Source organism: Dermacentor silvarum, chromosome 6 (assembly GCF_013339745.2).
Source record: "Dermacentor silvarum isolate Dsil-2018 chromosome 6, BIME_Dsil_1.4, whole genome shotgun sequence".
In the NCBI taxonomy this organism is placed as follows: Eukaryota; Metazoa; Arthropoda; class Arachnida; order Ixodida; family Ixodidae; genus Dermacentor; species Dermacentor silvarum.
Genome location: NC_051159.1, coordinates 83,041,363 through 83,059,563, shown reverse-complemented (window position 1 = coordinate 83,059,563; position 18,201 = coordinate 83,041,363). Strand labels below are relative to the sequence as shown.

Here is an 18,201-nt window from a genome sequence, read left to right as displayed (position 1 = left end):
TCATTCTCGGCTTCCGCGCGCGTCATTTCTGCACTATTGTTTGCTCTCATAAGCTACGCACCAGCTAGCCCAGCTTCAAGTCGATCGCCGAAACAAATAAAAGGGGGTGGGGGGTGGAGAGAGACGGGTAGTAGCCTCAAGCAAACCAAAACAAATTATAAAGAATGCTTGTTACAGAATAACCAACGAAAGAGTGAATCGGAAACAAAGCAGGTGTCAACAAGGAGTGGCAATTATTGTTAGATTACCTTCAGGGTCACTACCAATCTCTGCGTCAACTTCCCCCCCTGCCACACGGCCAACTTTTTCCGAGAGTTCTTGTATTCAGGGCGGCTACAATCCCATAATATTGGTCGCGCCTAGACGGCTACGATCAGCCGATCGCTGTACGCAATGCGAGCAGCTTTTGTAGCCATGTTCTTTGGCTGGCTAGCCGAGTCAAATGCGGCGGCCAGAAGTCGGACGCGACTGCGCCCCGATTGGTCCGCGCCACTCACCGCTTCCGGTGAGCGGTGGATCGCCGGCAAACAATATCTAGCCCGCCTTGATCGTCGGCGAACAGCCGCCGGCCGCCGGGTGGACGCCGCGCACGGCCGTTCACCAGTTTGTCGCAAGAAAATCGCTCCATGTGGGTCGGGCGTTACAGCAAAATGTGCACAATCTTACTTCAAAATCTGTGCGACTACCATGCCTCACAGGTTATGTAGGGTTTGGATGTGCACTGGTCGCCACAGAAATACCATGATGCCATAAATAACAGCAATTCCATCCATTCCGTTCATGAAAGTCAAAGCAACACAATGAGTCATGAAATTTTATTTCAAAAACTATAAAAACAATAAAAACTACACATACTTTGAAGATAAAATACTTCCAAGTCCCTTAAAAAATACAAATGTGGACCTTCAGTAAGTTGCATAAATACATACATCAAAAGACTTGTACGACCAGCACCAAAATTATTTACAATGTGACACACACATATAAACTAAAAATGAAAAACGAGTCAGCACTAGTTGTGCATCCAACATAAATACATACATTTGCGCTACAAAATGAAATGGACAGAACAAACACACAACGTGCTCAAGGCACAAGTGTCAGACGTTCATGTAATCTTCATCCGAGAGCAACCATATTGGAAAGGAACACATACATTTGCTAATGCCTTTAAGAATACAGGGTTAATATACATGTCAAGATCTCTTTCTTTCACTCAATTCTGCATTCTTGTGACCCACCTAAATTACTGGCCAATCTGGGTGATAAGATTCATTAGTCCTGCTCTGACCATTATTGATGTGAATAAATAAAAATAATTGCAATAGAATTGCTACATCATCCCAATCAAGGGTGCCACTTCAAAAAATGTTGTACAGTTACAAGAATACTGAACATGAACAAAGAGTCCAAGCTCACATTCACAATATTTCTTGTCAGAGCATTTCCTTATTTATTGCAGTGTTGGGTGCCTTCCACTCACATGACAGGCACAATAATAACTGCCATGATGACAGCCATATAGATGGCACTTACTACTAATTGGGACTGCAGGCCCTGTTTGTCTCTTCGACAGTAACTTTTTTTTGTCTGTACTTTTTGTGTGTGTGTGCGCACTTCACCTATGCTAACGACATATTCCAAATTAATTATGATAATCATAAAAATTTTTGAACTTTTTCTTTAATAGTGCAGTAGCCTAAAATCTCAAAACTACCTAGGGTTTCAAGAAAAAATTGATGCCAACTATACAATATCCTCAATTTTATGCTTTCACTATTCAGTTTGCATGGGAGCAAGAGCCGGGAATGGTGCTCAGTATTTTTACTACTACTATGTTTCTGCAACAATGGGAAAGCAGTATTCTTATTGCTACTTGAAATGGAATCCTACCCCAGATAAAATTTAGTTTTTATGACTGTTCATCAACCACTAGGCATAATGTTACGGTGCATCGTTACTTATTGGTTTCTTAGCTTCATAAACCACCCACTCAATGTTATTTGCAAAGTTATTTATGTTGAAAGGATCTTAAAGTCCTAACTTCACATGGACCAACTTCACAAAAACCAAGGTGTTTCAGAAAGGAAGAGCACCAAGCACCAGCTTTGGTTCCATCAACGGCTGTTTTTTTCAACTCGAGCAAATGCATTCTGAGACATTGACAAGCCTGTTTCAGGTTGCAGGGCACAGGCATACAAGTAGTCCAATGGAATGCCTCATTCAGGAAGTTCGGAGAGGCTCAGTCGGCTCAGAAAGGTTCTGCAAAGAACAATGAATCGGCATATGTTGAAACCTCCAATCATAACTGCAATACACTATGTAGTATATACTAATGTACTCTATTCCTTCACAGTAGCTTACGGGGCAGAGGATCACTGAAAAGACCTATTTTTTTTTTTTCAAAAGTCTGAGCACACGTGTGGCACTTGCATAGTGTTCTGGCATGCCTGACCAACACAATACTCTGCTCTTTTACACAATGCTTACGAAAACTGTGTGGATAAGCAGCTTTTCCATGGAGCCTTCCCCTAAAAAAGCTTGCGGAGCTGACAGCACACACTAGTGACAAAGTCCGCTACAGTGTCAGCAGGGGTAATCCACCCGCGGCGTGCTCGGCTCTGCTTTTGTGCCGAAAACGAAGTGACATGCTTGCTTGGTTGGGATATAGCATGAGGGGCTCTGTAGCGCATGTGAGATGTGGCACTGCACGGACCCGAATATATTGAATAGTAGATATACCACTTGTGAATCAAATTATTTGAATATTCACTATTCCAGGGGCTCTCAAGCATGTTCGTTCCAGGGAACCCTGCTAAGCTCCATCAAGCGCCAAGGAACCCCCCCCCGCATTAACCGAATGAAAATGTCCTAATTAACCGAATGTCCAATTATCCAGGGCATCAAATAAACAATAAGTGAATGCTTACTACGTCAACACGCTTTTATTTAATGAATGAATCAGCAAATCTTGCTTCTATTTCGCACAAGAGCAGTGCGGCAGCTGAAATTCTCATCTCATGACTGATTACAGCTACCAGCGGCAAAGGCCTCACGATATCCTTCGCACCGCGGGTCTTCATCTGAGACACGCTTTTCACTACCGCAAGCACATCCCGATTATTTTTTCACTAGTCAGCTGGTTGCCAACAAATTGCCCGTCCATCGTGATGTAGCCGGTGCTCTTCATCTTCGACAGCCTTGCACTGCGTCAAAGCGAAACTACTGCTTGCCGCAACTGCTGCGGACAAAACCGCGGCTGTTAACGACGCGATCATGGACGGCGGCCTTGCGTCAGAAGGCAGGCGGCCAAAGCACGCACCAAGTCAAAATGAAACTACCGTATGCTGCAACAAGTGCGCACGAAACCACGGTCGCTATCGATGCGATCATGGATGGTGAAGGCACGCAGCCGACGCGCTCACCGAGTCGAAACAAAACTGCCACAACCACAACCGCTGCGGGCAAAACTGTGGTGGCTATCGACGTGACCATGGATGATGACTACGCACTTGTGAAGGCACGCGGCTAGCCGCCAACACGGTGTTACGCGCGGCGATTAACGCAAGAATAAAAGCTTTGAGGGCACAATTATACGCGAAGCTTTTCGGCGTTGCTGCCAGTCACGTATCGCATACGATTGCTGCTGAGGACCCTAGCGCCATTTTTGCTCTTTTGCAGCACGCATTTGCGGTGCTCCACGCATTAATTTTTTTATTCCGCCGACGTATACGTCCGTGCGCACGCAATCGGCACCTACCCTGTCTACAAACGGGAGAAATGCGCATGGTGCTAAATTACGGCCTCCGAGATTGAAGTGCGAAAGCTTAGGTGCACTGCTCATGGCTGCCCATTTCAGGAGGTTGGGTGGCTACAAGCTGGTTGCGGATTTATTACGCAGTTCGCGCGCTGCCCTTATGCACTGTGATGTGCTTTTTGACACTCGGGCGTGGGTAATGGGGGTTGTGTGGATCGAGCGCACCTCGTGTTCGCCGTTTTAGCCACTTGGCGAGCGCTGGACCACGGAAAATTTATCAGTGGCTCGCAGAACCCCGAGCAGAGGCCTGCGGAACCCACTTTGAGAACCCATCCACTATTCGATTGGATTCAGTGATACAGTTAAATCTCAATATAACACAGTCAGGAAAATCGGCAATTCGCTTCGTTATATCGGAGCTTCGTTGCATTAAATTTGACCTTTTATGCAAATAAGTACAGTTGTCAGTGTTATTTTACACTAACAAGGGCACAAAATTTTCTGAATTATCGGGCAATCGACAAAACCAAATTTTGAACGAGAAGAACTCAGTTTGTTGAATTTGATAGTCGACATGAAAGGTTCGGTTTCAACAAACAGTTCTTCTCGTTCAAAATTTGGTTTTGTCAATTGCCCGATAATTAAGAAAATTTTGTGCCCTTGTCAGTGTAAAATAACACTGACAACTGTACTTATTTGCATAAAAGGTCAAATTCGCGTGATATGATGAAATGCTTACACCGGCGGTAAGAAGCAAAGCCAGCCATGCTGTAGCGTCCACCGCTTCGCCCCCGCTCCCGATTGTGTCGCCCGCAGTGTGACAACGCTCTCACGAAAAGCGTAAGCAGAAAGGTGCGAATGCTTCGTTTGCATCTCGCTTCAATGCATCTCTGAAACTTGAGATTAAGCAACCTTCAGTACTAAACGCGCAGGAAGATAGCGCACATGATATCACACTATCTCAGGCACGGCCGCTCTTTGCACACGTGGCAGATTACCTCAAACAGGGCGCATGGGCTGTGCACGCGCTCAGCAAGATCAAGAACGCATTTGTTGGCCAAGTAGAAGACGCCCACCCCCCTCCCTCCCTCCCTCCCTCCTCCTGCTTTGCTCCTTTCGCGTGGGAGATTGCGTCGCCAGTTAGTTACCCTTGCGCCCGGTTGCAAGATACGCATTTGGTGCCACAGCACAGCGTCGCCCCCCTCCCATACCCTCATGGCCTCTTGCTAGGAAGGAAGTCGCGTTTGCTCTCCGCTCTACGTTCGTTCTCCATGAAGGTGCATGTCCCCCGCGTGCTTTCACTCGCACATATGGCGCGTGGCGACGATTTTATCGTCCTTGGACTCATGCTCCACATCTCATGCTCCTCCTCCGCATCGCCCTCGATCTCCTCTCCCCATCGGTGGGTGCACCTCGTTGAGAAGCATGCTCAGCTACCACCCTTGTTGGCGAGATTTTCCTGTGGAATCCGCATTATAACCGGTATTTGGTCTCACGCGGCCGCACTGTAAACGGTATACGTATACAGTGGAATCTCGATGACACGATCACGGCTAATACGAATTTCCGGATGATACGAATTTTTCTGTGGTCCCGGCCGAGTGCCATTACTTTTCAACATGCTAGAGAACGGTTATTACGAATCGATTTTCGACCCACGTCAGTTGATACGAATAAACGCCGCCCCACCGACGGCCGCGAAATAGAACAGTGCGCAGTCACGCGCCTTCTCCCTTTCTCTTTTGGTGCGGAGGCACGGACGCTGGCGCTGAGCCGTGCTCCCTCAAGGGCTGCAGAAGATAGTGCCTAAAGCCCCTTATATAAAAAGTAGCGTCTCGCTTTGAAGAATGCTGCCGCCTCTTCGCACACCCTGTCCGAGGCCGACGCCGCGTCGGTATTGGCCTAATGGCATCACGTGGACCGTCGCGCCGCCGGGCGCTGGCTGCGTTTGTTTATATCACGCTCCATCGCCATTTTCGCCCGAGAAGCGTCTACCGACTGCGAGGAGCACAAAGATAGCGGCGAACACAGTCGGCGATCGTCGAAACTGATCAGCGGCGAAAGATAAACAAGTGCACGTGTTTCAAGCGGTGTAGGCGGCGCAACAGTCGAAAAAGGAGTGCGAAAGAGAGGAGAAGTGAGGAGGAAGGAAGGCGGCGGAGGAGAGTGTTGCTACTTTTTATATATAGGGGCTTTAATAGTGCCAACCTTTCCCTTTCCATACGAACCACTTATTACGCCTGGCAGCGCGGAGGCCGCGACTGGGCGCGAAGAGTTTGAAGCGGTGGCGCTTTTGCTGCTTTTCCTCCTTTCCCGCATGTCATCGGGCGGAGTGGCTGCTGTGCTTCGGGCCGCGTTTTTTGCGTTTGCACCATTTTGCCTAGTCGCAGCGAGCAATGTCTACCGAGATACGATCTCGGCTGATTCGCGCGGCCGTACACCGAGGCGCGGGAGCCTCCGTTGGCACGTCTTCCGTCGACCGCGTTATCGGTGCCGATGGCACAGGGCGATTGTCAGTTTCGCTGCTGGAATCGCGCGGTGCAAGATAGTGCGACACGTAATCCACGGTGCACGGTAGCGCGGCACGTTCAGTCGGGTGCTCCTCCGCTTCTCCCGCTAATCGCCGTGTTTTTCGTGCCGTGGGAGGCTTGCGCTTCCGTATTCCGAAGGCGTGCTTCGTCCAAAATTTCTTCTCCAACGAGCGACGATCCATCAGATACTGCGAGCTCTCAGTAATCCGAATTCTGCGTGGCAAGTGAAGATGCTGGCGTGGTTTACGAAGCAGACAACTGCGGTTGCCATCGTGCAACCTGCCACAGCAGTAACTAATGGAAAGACGCCTTTCAGCATGGCAGCCAATCGGAGGCTCGCTTTCATCGGAGGGCCCGTGTGTACCTATCGCAGACCCGCCCTTCTTTTGTGTTTGTGCGTTTGTTACAAGATGGCGACGACGGACGAATTGAGAAGCAGAACTGCGAAACTTTGAGCTTTCGAACGATACCAAGATGGCGGCGCTCGTGGCGGGAAATACGAGATATGTGTCCGTGAACTGCGGTGTTTTTGCGTGATGTAAAGCTGTTTTCTCGCCCTGCGCACTGATGAATTAATATTTTTCGGCCTTTTTTAGTGTGTTTTCAGCGAAACCAATTTGATATAGCGTAGATTAGGCGTTGAAGATACCGAAACGCGTGGTTTTCAAAAATAGATTTTTCTCGCGATTTTCGCGATCTGATCCCCACATCCCCCCTTAATTTAGGTAGTTTTAATTGTTTCGATGATACGAATTTCGGCTAATACGAATATTTTTCGTGACCCCGTGAGATTCGTATCATCGAGATTCCACTGTACATGGAATTCTATGGGAGGGTAAACTGGAGTCGGAAAAGACCGCGTTTCAGCCAGTTCTGCACTATGAACGGTTACGTTATAAGTGGTCTATACTGTACAACCATTTGATCATCTGCGTATGTGGAAGTTTCCACTTATTGTCTCTGTATTCCTTTGCGGCAGCAGCGAAATTTCGTTTTACTGAAATCGTGTATAAACACATTTCGTTATGTTGAGGTTCTAAATATATGATGTACTATGGACAAAAAGTTACGAAGAGTTAAACACTTTGTTATATCGAGGTGTAACTGTATTCAAGTATTCACACACCTCTGCCAAAAGCCCAAACTTCTTTTTACACCTTCTGCAGTCGCTTGTACTCTCTTTGCATTCTTCTGTACACCTGGCCGATAGCATCCTTAACTTTAGATCCCCTTTTTCTAAAACTCCCTAATATTTTATCCCACAAAGCCCAACGCATATTTTTGATACACTTAGTTTGATGGCTTGAAATTAGGGGAGCATAAATACCGAATAGTAGATGTTGAATCAAATAATGAATCTAAGCAAGAAAAAAGAGCTGCACATCAAATCGAATATCGACGATGAGAAAATTGATCACAAAAAGTGAAGCTTACAAATTTTGTGCGATAAAACACGGTGCTGCACATGCTTGCTCATGAGTCGCACAGCATTGCATACCAAGAATGTAGCAAGCTATTAGTAATTAAGGTACATAAAAATTAAGACAGACAGTACAATCTACTCTTATTATTGGAAACTCCAAATTAGCCTGCCAGCACTGATTACAGCTCAGTTCTAGTCTATGAAGGTCTGGGAAATATTTTTTCATCAATAGAATTTCTGTTGAATAAAATAAAGTGCCCTTCTCCATCTGAAGTTAAATTGGTGATGTTATGTTGTACTGAATACCAATGAGGTTCTCAGTTCAATAGTGAACCTGTGCTACACGACAAATCTTATATTGCATAGAGAGTATTGCTTTCCAGTTTTCCTTCAAAATACAGAAGGGCTTTTCCATATTTGCAGCAGATGGGTTATTGGAAGGCCATTCTGCACGATGAGGAAAACACGGACCGCGCCATCCCGTGACTCGATCCCTGCTCCGCGCATAGCCATAATTGGCGCTATGCAGGTACACTGCGATCAGCACCTTTATTGCCAGGTTCGGCGTGATTTGCCACCTGTCAAAGATTCTGAAATTGGGAGGGTCAGTTTTCAGTTGTGGATAGTTCAACAAATCAATTAATAATTAGGTAACTACCATACTAACAACTTTACCTCAATTTTCATTTCACAGTATTTTTCATACCAATATGCTCTCAGTGGCCAGAAATAAATGTGGACAAGTTGTTTTAAATTTTTTGATGTGAATTGTGCTCGAGCTTTGTGCAGTTTAACTTCTCAAATGTTTCACTATAAGGAACCTGTTGCAAATGCGAAATTGAAGCCAAGCAGAGATGAAGTTTGTTTTCTTAGCAACAATAGTAAATCTAGCACAACTTCAGAGATAAAGTGTGCTACGAAATACTCTTGACGTTTCAGGTAACAATTTCGCAAAAATATTGCGGCAAGCAGTTTGGAACTCTTTAACTTAAATGCCAATGCTTTTTCCGTGGTACCGATTTTGAAGACGGATGTGCCAAATTGGTGCCAGTCCTAGAATTCCTGCCGAGAAGCATGGATTCCCTGCAGCTTGGCCAGATGGAGCAGAACAACTTACAGGTCTTCCAGGGGTGCAAAAGAGGCCTCAGTAGATGACTGGATAAGTTCTGCCGTGGCACCACCGCTGGCTATGACCGCAACAACTGCCTGAGAGACGGTCTTTGTGAACACCTGCTCCACCAGGCTTGCAGACAATCTGACCTCTGGCATCGCAAAAAAAGAAAAAGTACCAAACAGAAGTGAGCTCATAAAAAGGGAGGTGTGCACGTCGTGCATGGTCAGTCATCACTGCCAGGTCTGACAAGCTTGGTGTAGTCAAAAACGAATTATCGCACTGTGTAACGAGACCACAAATGTTTTGCAAGGACAGACTTGCTGACCTGACAGAAACAACATTACAGTTATTGCGTGGAGTGACAACATATGACACGATAACAAGCAAGGGCTTAATGAAACTAGAACAGCGCATATGGGTACTTATCTGCAAAAGGGGCAAACATGAACAAAAAAACTCAGCTCGTAGGAGAGCAAGCAGTTTCTCTTGCCTTCGCTACCCTCCCCACAGGATTTCTCTCCTCACCATTTACTTCTCCAGGAGGCATGTGGACACTGTCAGTGTCGAACGTCACGGTGGCACTCTTTTCTTGTTTGAAGACACTACCAACTTTCAGTTACCAAGACTCTGCGCTTTTTGGCTGCACACTGCTGCTACAACACACAAAGTACAATACATGCTACATGAGGTAACATTGCGCATGACAGGCAAGCGAGACGATGCTCGCGACCTGCATCGCAAAAGTGTGCTAGCAGAGACATCAGCACTGATGTCCCTGTAGATGAATTACCTAAATTGACAACTTTTACCCTGGTGGTGTTACATGCATCATCCTACAGGTGTCATTCAATGTAATGACATCTGAAGAGTAGCCTGAAGAGGAGCGCACAACTTTTTTTAATTTGTGGTTTCCCCATGGCACATAGCTCTGCCTTGTTTGCAAAAGACTATTGTCACAGCAAACTGTACACAATGCATACATCGATCTAAAATAAAATGTGTTAAAAAATCTCAGAGATGGTTTAGGGACCCTTCAAGGGCAATGTTAAATTTATAACACGCTGAAATGCAGCAGTGTGGTATGTAACCGTGTTGCTTTCCTTTTCACAGGAAAGTGTTTTGCGCCGAGCCCCAGCAAAAATTTGTCCAGTGTATGTACGTCATGCAATACATATTACACTAATCCGCAAGATGGCGATACTCTGCCTACCTAATGGTTAATATAGTAGGCATAGAAAGGTTAGAAAACCTTGGTTTATTAAAGGAATTGTGCTCTTCAAGACGTGTATTTGTTGCAATTAGTATATTTACTATTTAGCTATCAGTTATTTTAGCACTGAATAATTGTGCAGACAATATGCCCAGCACCACAGACACTTGGAAGGATAGTAAAAATGGCAGGGCTTGGAAGTGTCTTGCTGTCAAACTTGGTTGGCGTTCCTGGTACGTGACAACTGTCACCACTCGGTGGTGCCATGGCACATGTGTGGTCTGAGCTAGAGCACTGCACGGGCCGATTTTTGCGGCCCGGGCCCGGCCCGGGCCCGTTTTTACATTGGGCGGCCCGCCCGAGCCCGATCAAAACAGTGGCTAGACCCGGGCCCGGCCCGGGCCCGGAAATAATCTACGTTACCCGCCCGGCCCAGCCCGCCACCCCTTTACCTTAAGCCCGAGCCCGGCCCGAGCCCGACTCGAACCCGGCCCGGCCCGGCCCATGGGCCGGGCCGGGCCCGGGTTTTCGGGTAAGCCCGAGCCCGTGCAGTGCTCTAGTCTGAGCACGCCATGCTGCCGGAGCTCTAATGATGCACTCTCGCCACAAACAGACGGATCGTTGTCTTGGATATATGTATCTATGACGCCCGATAGCCTCTTCTCTATGCTGTTTACGCTGGGCAGCACCACAGGCGTGTGCTTGCTATTGCTGTCATTGCTTCACCCTTCAAGCAAAGCCAGGGTTCGTACAGGTCTCACAGACCGGAATTCAAGGATATTCAAGGACTTTCAAGACCCTGTCAAGCTTTTTGAAGGGTGCAGAGTGGCATTCCATATAGCAATTATTTACTGTAACAATGTTTCCAAAACACTATAGCTAAACTCAGACACAAGTTGGTCAAATTGGCACTTTATGGTGTCGTATTGAAATTGTACCTTTTATGCAAATAAGTACAGTCGCTGACACATTTTTCTTGCACGGAAGGGGCGGGCCGTAAAGCTATTTGCATTATCGCGCAACGAGAAAAAGCAACGAATTTCACGATGTAAAATAAGCTTTTTTTCTACACTTGAGAGTCCCCGACCGAAGATACGTTTTCATGCCGTGTCAATATTTTACATCGATGGTAGGAAACGAAGCTTTCGCCTCCAGTCCAGTTCACCGCAGCTGATAGCATCGCCTGCAGTGGGATGACCTAGCACCCGCTGCATATTAACTTCAAAGACAAAGCGCGAGTGTTATCTCGTTGCATCACCAGCCTCGCGCATCTTTCTCCCTTATGCTCTTCTGAAACAAGAGTACAACGGTGCTGAAGAAACGGTGGAAGGGAGACAGGAGACAGATGGTCCAAGAGGATGTGAATGCCACGAAGGCATGCCATGTGGATCAAAGGTGAGTGTGGTCTTAGACTGCATTGCTCAAGAAATTCAAGGGTTTTTTCCAAGGACCAGTGTGCACCATGAAAACATTTTTGTGTTCTGACCAATTCCTTTGCAAGAGGGATGAAGCAATTCTTTTATTGCAACCAATTTTACAACAAAGGCAAGTTGCCTCTGTAAGCAGGAGCAACAAGCTTTGGCACATTTATCTGCCTCAACGGTGCAAAGGTATACAAGCTATTGTAATCTAGAACAGGGGTTCTCAAAGCATGTTGGTCCCAGGGAACCCCCTGCTTATCTAGGCTTAGCGCGCAACATGTTTGGGGCCAACGGTGGTGTTCGGCAGTCTAGTTTGACAGCGACGTGGAACACACGTGGTCCAAACTGGGTGCAATTGTTATGAACCAAGACATATGCATCGCAACCAAGACATATGCCGGGAAAGAATGAGTTTTCAGTGCTTATTGCACAACGACACATATACCATTTCATCATAAGAGATCAAAATTAGTGCCGACTTTACTTTGAGTACAGTAAAACCTCATTCAGATTTCACGGGACCGAAAAGAAAAAAAATGACCGAATTCACCGAATGTCGAATTATCGAGGGTATCAAGAAAACAATAAACTAATGCTTACTATGTCAACAGCTTTTATTTACTGAATGAATCAGCAAATCGTGTTCCTATTTTGTACACGAGCATTGTGGAAGCTGCAATTCTTGTCACCTCATGACTCTTATTATATAATAACTCTCGCAACGAGCACGCTGCGCGCGACTTTATCGGAGACACGCTTTTCACTACCACGCGTACATCCTGATTATACCGTCGCCCGTGAGCTGGTCGCTAACAAATCGTCCGTCCATCGCGATATAGCAGCTGCGCTTCATCTTTGACAGCTTTGCACTTCAAAGCGAAACCAGTTTGCCGCAACCGCTGCAGACGAAACCGTGGTGGCTATCAATCAATGCTAGGGAGCGTTGCACGTAGGCTTTCTAATCGACACGATCATAGATTGCGACTACGCAGTTATGAAGGCACGTGGCCTACCGCCAACGCGGTGGTATTAAATGTGCGGTGATAAACGCAACACTAAATAATTGCACGAAGCGTTCCGGCGTTGCTGTCAGACACGTTTCACGTACGATTTCCGCTGACGACAAATGACGATGCGAACGGATGCGGACTCCACCACTTCGTTTCGGTTGTACGCTAGAGCAGTTTTTGCACTTTTTTGTCGCGCATTTGCGATGCTCCGCATATTTATTTTGTAATCCACCGACGAGTACATCAATGCACACGCTATTGGCCTGATCTACAAACGGAAGAAATGCGCATGGTAGATGTTACGGCCTCCGAGATTTAAGTGCAAAAGCTAAGGCGCGAGGCCAGTTTTCGGAGGCTGTGTGGCTACAAGCTGCTGGTGGATTTATTTCGCAGTTCGTACATTTCTGTTACGCACTGTGATGATGCTTTTCGACACTCAGGATAGGGTAATGGAGGTTCTTTGGATCACGTGCACCTCGCTTTCGCTGTCTTAGCCACTTGGCAAGCACGGAACCAGGGAAAATTTATCAGTGGTTAGCGGTACCCTGAGGAGGGGCCTGCGGAACCCCTGGGTTCCACGGAACCCACCTTGAGAACCCATGATAAACTGATAAACTCTATTATAAACTTTCATCTCTGGCGGTTTCAAAAACTCTAGCATAGGAGGCCTATCATCCAGATCAAACAGCCATCGTGAGAATGCACGGCGTGGCAGTGGAGTCCCCCAGCTCCATTCAAACATTTTAAGGCAAATACTTCACCTTTGCTGGATAAGTTGTGGTTTTCATCACTGCTAAAAACAATTGCCTTTAATTTCAGAATAGAAAACACCTCCGAAATGCTTGACAAAATACTACTCGCAGCCTTCATGTTACAATTGAACCACATCAAAACAAACATGAATATAACAATTCATTCGATACAATGACGCAAATATAAATTTTGGTTGGCCATGCATTAGTTCAATAAGCATTCTACTGTTTATACCGAACTCAAATAGCAAGACCAGAGATGATATCAGGTACAGCGAAGCGAGTATTGTTTGCTCTCAGTTCATGGGCGTCGGCAGGGGGTGCCAAAAGGGGCACTTGCCACAAACTCATATATGCACAAACTCACCCAGATTTTCATTCCTATTGAGCAAGACCTGGTCAGAGACAGCCATAATAAAAATTCATATAAAGCCAGAAAGAAAAATTACAACAAGGCTGGCCTGCCTTAAACAGGAGCAATTTATATTATTGTTTTTTTTTACAGGGAATAAATTATATCATTTTCATTAGCTCCGTACATTTATATAGCACACTGTACAAAGACAAACAGTCTTACACAGACTATTATGCGAGAAGAAAGGGAATTCCTCACCAATGAACTACCAAAGCAGCAAAGAACTTACCATCTATTTTGCCCTCATTCTCGAACGATCCAAGGAAGGGCAACATTACTTCTGATGGCTGGCGCTTGGATCCTGAGGACTTGGAAAACACTCTGCAATACCAAGTTCATAACTGCACTTGAGCCAACTTATGATGGACTTGACCATCACAAAATGTTTAGTATAGTAGAGCCTCCTTGATACACTCCCGTTCCGTATGATTTCCTGGCGCCAATGTTCGCGATCGAGAAAACAAAAAACCACCCAATACAGTCCACTTGTTTTTTACCGGTTTATACGTTTCTGGAAAACAATCTTTTGGCACCAACGTTCAGTACATCGCTAAATTGTGATCGTATGATACGTTTTCCGGCCGCTAGATCTCATGTAAACAAGAAAGGGCGGAGGCACACCTGATCAAAAGCAGTAGGCGACTGCCATGGCAGCTTCTCAGCACTACTCACCTGCCGGTGCCACGTGAAAATGGTCGAAAGTTCCGGTACCAGCAAATCTTACGGGTTGTCGCACGTCACCATTCACAGTTATCATCGTCAACTGTATTGCGGTAAGCATCTTCAACTTAATGTTTCACAGCGCGTGCGTGTGGCGTAGTGCCATTGGAAGCATATACTGCTCGCGTTTAAAATGCGATAACCCAAATGCGCCACTGTTCCCTGCTGCAGGTGGCGCGATGCGAGCGTCATGTTTTGCTGGCAGCATGGTATTCTGGTGTCACCCACCAGCTCGATTTCGTTTCAGTTTCACGTCACCATCTTAAAGCATTCCGCCATAGATAAGGGAAACTACAACGCACGCCTTGGGCCGCTTGTTCCCAACCAGCTCGATGCCCGTCGGCGTCTTGTGCTGCAACAACTTGCGCAACGCTTCGCTTAATCTTGATAACTACAGTTGAGTCTCCGAAAACTTTCAACGACTTCAAATCGTATGTTTTCCCAGTTAGTACATCTTGTCTCGTGTATTTTTCAAAAATGTATGAACAAGATCTATTCATTATAACTGGGTTGCTAGCGGTCACATTATAGCAGAAAAAATTAAAGGAGAAAGTGCACTTGTACATACAATTGTGCGAACAAGATGACACCATTTTGTTCAAAAACGCTCTTCACAGTGCAACTTAGGTCACTGCTTTTTTTTGTTAATTACAGATCAGATAACTGGTTTTAATACCCACTTCAGACACAAACTAATTTTGTACACTGTAAGTCTAGTATCTCTGCATTTCTTACATCTTCACTGTCATTTAAAACAGACAGCATCAGTACATCGAAAATTCAGAATTTTTCAGTAAAATTAATTGAATCTTCAAAGTGAATTTCACACCAGAACCCAGAAATATTATTCTGGCAGAAGAATTAACTTGAACATTTCAGATGCAGTGTACTTAAATACTACGAAATTACTAAGCCATTCCAAACAAATCTTTACTGTTGGAAACACAATAAATAAAGATAACTTCCTAGTACAAGGTTACACAGTGTCACTACCAAAACCCAGACATTTAACATCCAGTATAATGTTGTGGCATGATTTATGCATATATTGACCAAATTTAAACTACTACAGGCTAATCAGAAGTGCCTTTAGATGCAGGCAATGCATTTTAAACATTACTGATTTCATTACTGTTTGCAAATTTGAAGTGTTAACTGGTCAGGTACAATTGTAGATGCATGCTGCAAAAGGATAAACTGAGATTAGATTACATTGTGGGGTATAATGTCCTAAAACTAAAAATTAAAAAAAATTCTGGGGCTGTGTCACAATGCCAAAATCTGATAATGAGGCAAGCCTAGCGCTTCAGATTAGTTTTGACCACCTGGGGGTCTTTAACATGCACCCAATAACAGCAGCTGGAATCAAACCCGCGACCTCGTGCTCACCAGCAGAATGCCACAGCCACTGAGACACCACGACAAGTAGGATAATTACAGCAACATCACAGGTACAGTGAATAAACTAGGGTTTGCACATGGACATGCACCACCACATGTGGCATAATGAGCAAGGGCTTATAAAGAAAGAAGACAGGGGTGTGAGAGACTTGCCTCTTGGCTGCCTGCCGAAGTGCTTCAATGCCGAAGAGCACCCGGACGACTGCCAGCGTACCAATTTGCCCCCCGGCACACAGCTGCATGTCAATGGCTCCAAACTTGTAGGTCAGTGACACCGTCTGCACAATGTGCACACATGTCTTGCTCAAGGTGCCTGCTGCCTTTCTTTAGCGAATGTGCTCAGCAATAAGGATACAGCTGTATGCCCAGAAATGTATGCGACATAAACTGTGCATGTCTTGTTCAAGATGCCTGCTGCCTTCCTTTAGCGAATGTGCTCAGCACTTGGTATACAGTAGAACCTCGTTAAAACGATCCTGTTACGTACGATTACCTGGTGCCAACGTTCGCTATCGAGAGCACAATAAATGGCTCATTTTTGACCAGTTTATACATTTCCGGAAAACCCTACCTTTGGCACCAACGTTCAATACTTCACGAAACTGATTGTATACAGTAGCTACCCATTGCAGCAGCTTCACAGCAATACTCGCCTACCCGTCTCACGTGAAAACGTTGGCGCGCATTCATTTTCTTATTCTGCAACCAGAAAATCTCCCAGGTTATGGCACGCTGCATTCACAGCTATCGCTGCCAACCCTATTGCAATAAGTATCTTCACGTATCTGTTTTACAGCACGTGGGGCGTTGGAAGCGTACTGCACGCTTTTAGTATGCTACAACCCAAACGTGCCGCCGTTCCCTGCTGTTTCGCTCCGGCAGCATCCGGCGTCGCCCACCAGATCGATTTCGTTTCGGCTTCCCGCCGCCATCTTCATGCATAACACAATAGGAAAACAACAAAACACGTCTCGAGCCATCTACAGCCCCACCAGCTCAGCGCGTCGACGCCTCGTGCCACAACGTTGTGTGCGACGCTTTGCATTACGTAGATGTCAACTACAGTTGAGTGCCAAATTATTTACTTGGATCTTACATGTTCTCGGTTAGTACGTTTTTTCTAGCGTTTTCTTTTTCAAAACGTATTAATGAGGTTGGACGAGGGGAAGCTGCCGTGGCGGGCACCTATTATTGTTTACATTTTATCTAGTGGTGGGAGAACATCATACTGATCGCAGTTTAGTGATGCTGTGAGCCTTGGCACCGAATGATTGTACTTTCTGGGAACATATAAACCGGTGAAGACGTGCGATTGTAATAGGTCATTTTTTAATTTTGTGTTCTTGGCTGTGAACGTTACCGCCCAGAAATCGTATGAAACTGAATCGTATCAACGAGGTTCTACTGTATTTGAGTTCAGTCCTTTCTTGTTACAATGCATTTGTTTAGGAGTAGTAATGAGCACAAACTGTTCTGTTTGTTCCTACTTTCAAGGTTAAAATGTACAGCATAGCACAGATGGCTTTAGCTTATTCGACATTACAGTTATATTTAATCCTATTACATTTGAATGCAACCAGAGGAATTTGCGCTTTACTGCAGAGAATAAAAGTCATAAAATCTAAGCACTGAAATTTTGCTTATTGTAGCAGGCTTTTGTGCTGAGGACCTATAACTGTACAAGCACAGAAGGTGACAAACCTTGGCCTTCTTGCGGCGTAGAACAAAACAGGATGGAGTCACTGAAATTGTGCCTCGGCCCCCCTTGTCTGAAGCTTCTGTAAGAGATACAGATGCCAGCGACAAGTTAAACAGGAGCAACAAGACAGCTAATAACCAGCAATAAGCTAATACCAGCAGTAAGAAAATGATGCTCTCAAGAGAGCAATACTACTGCCCATCGCTGTGGCTTCGTGGCTATGGTGTTGCACTGCTAAGCACGAGGTTGCAGGGTCAAATCCCAGCCCTGGCAGCCGCATTTCGATGTGGATGAAACGCAAAAACGCCTGTGTCCTGTGCATTGGGGGCACGTTAAAGAACTCCGGATGGTCAAAATTAATACGGAGTACCCCACCACGGCGTGCCTCATAATCAGATCATGGTTTTGCCACGTAATACTACTGAATAAAACAGGAGGACAAGCATGACTGGTGTTCATAGTCAGTGTTCCCAAAACATGTTCCGAGAGCAAAGGGGGTTCAGCTGGTAGCACTTTTGGGTTCTGAAATTGACCAAAACAGCAGAGCCCTCACAACTGGGCCCACTTATTGTTCACCTCAACATGCATAAGACTGGTGAACAGGGATGCTTGCTTGTCAGATTAGTACAACTGCCAAAATCACTAGCTTACTTTAACAGTTGCAGTGCTGAAAGGGTCCTGCAGACAGACTTACTACAGTCAACGCACGATTCTTCGGAACTCCCTAGGGGCCGCGAAAATGTCCGAA

The 18,201-nt window shown here is 45.8% G+C and overlaps 1 protein-coding gene across 4 annotated transcripts in view; it reads right to left on the bottom strand.

Moving 5' to 3' along the window:
• Positions 1–801: 801 nt before the first annotated feature.
• The window catches only part of LOC119455681 (uncharacterized), a 106,565-nt gene continuing 89,165 nt past the window's right edge, over positions 802–18,201 (bottom strand). For all 4 annotated transcript variants that reach the window (XM_049668945.1, XM_049668947.1, XM_037717107.2 and 1 more), the window contains 5 exons: positions 17,456–17,532; positions 15,908–16,032; positions 13,863–13,954; positions 8,829–8,973; positions 802–2,262 (listed from right to left, as the gene is read on the bottom strand). In XM_049668945.1, the coding sequence (XP_049524902.1) occupies positions 2,220–2,262; positions 8,829–8,973; positions 13,863–13,954; positions 15,908–16,032; positions 17,456–17,532 (482 nt within the window). In that variant the 3' untranslated portion in view covers positions 802–2,219. The remainder of the gene's footprint in view (positions 2,263–8,828; positions 8,974–13,862; positions 13,955–15,907; positions 16,033–17,455; positions 17,533–18,201) is intronic.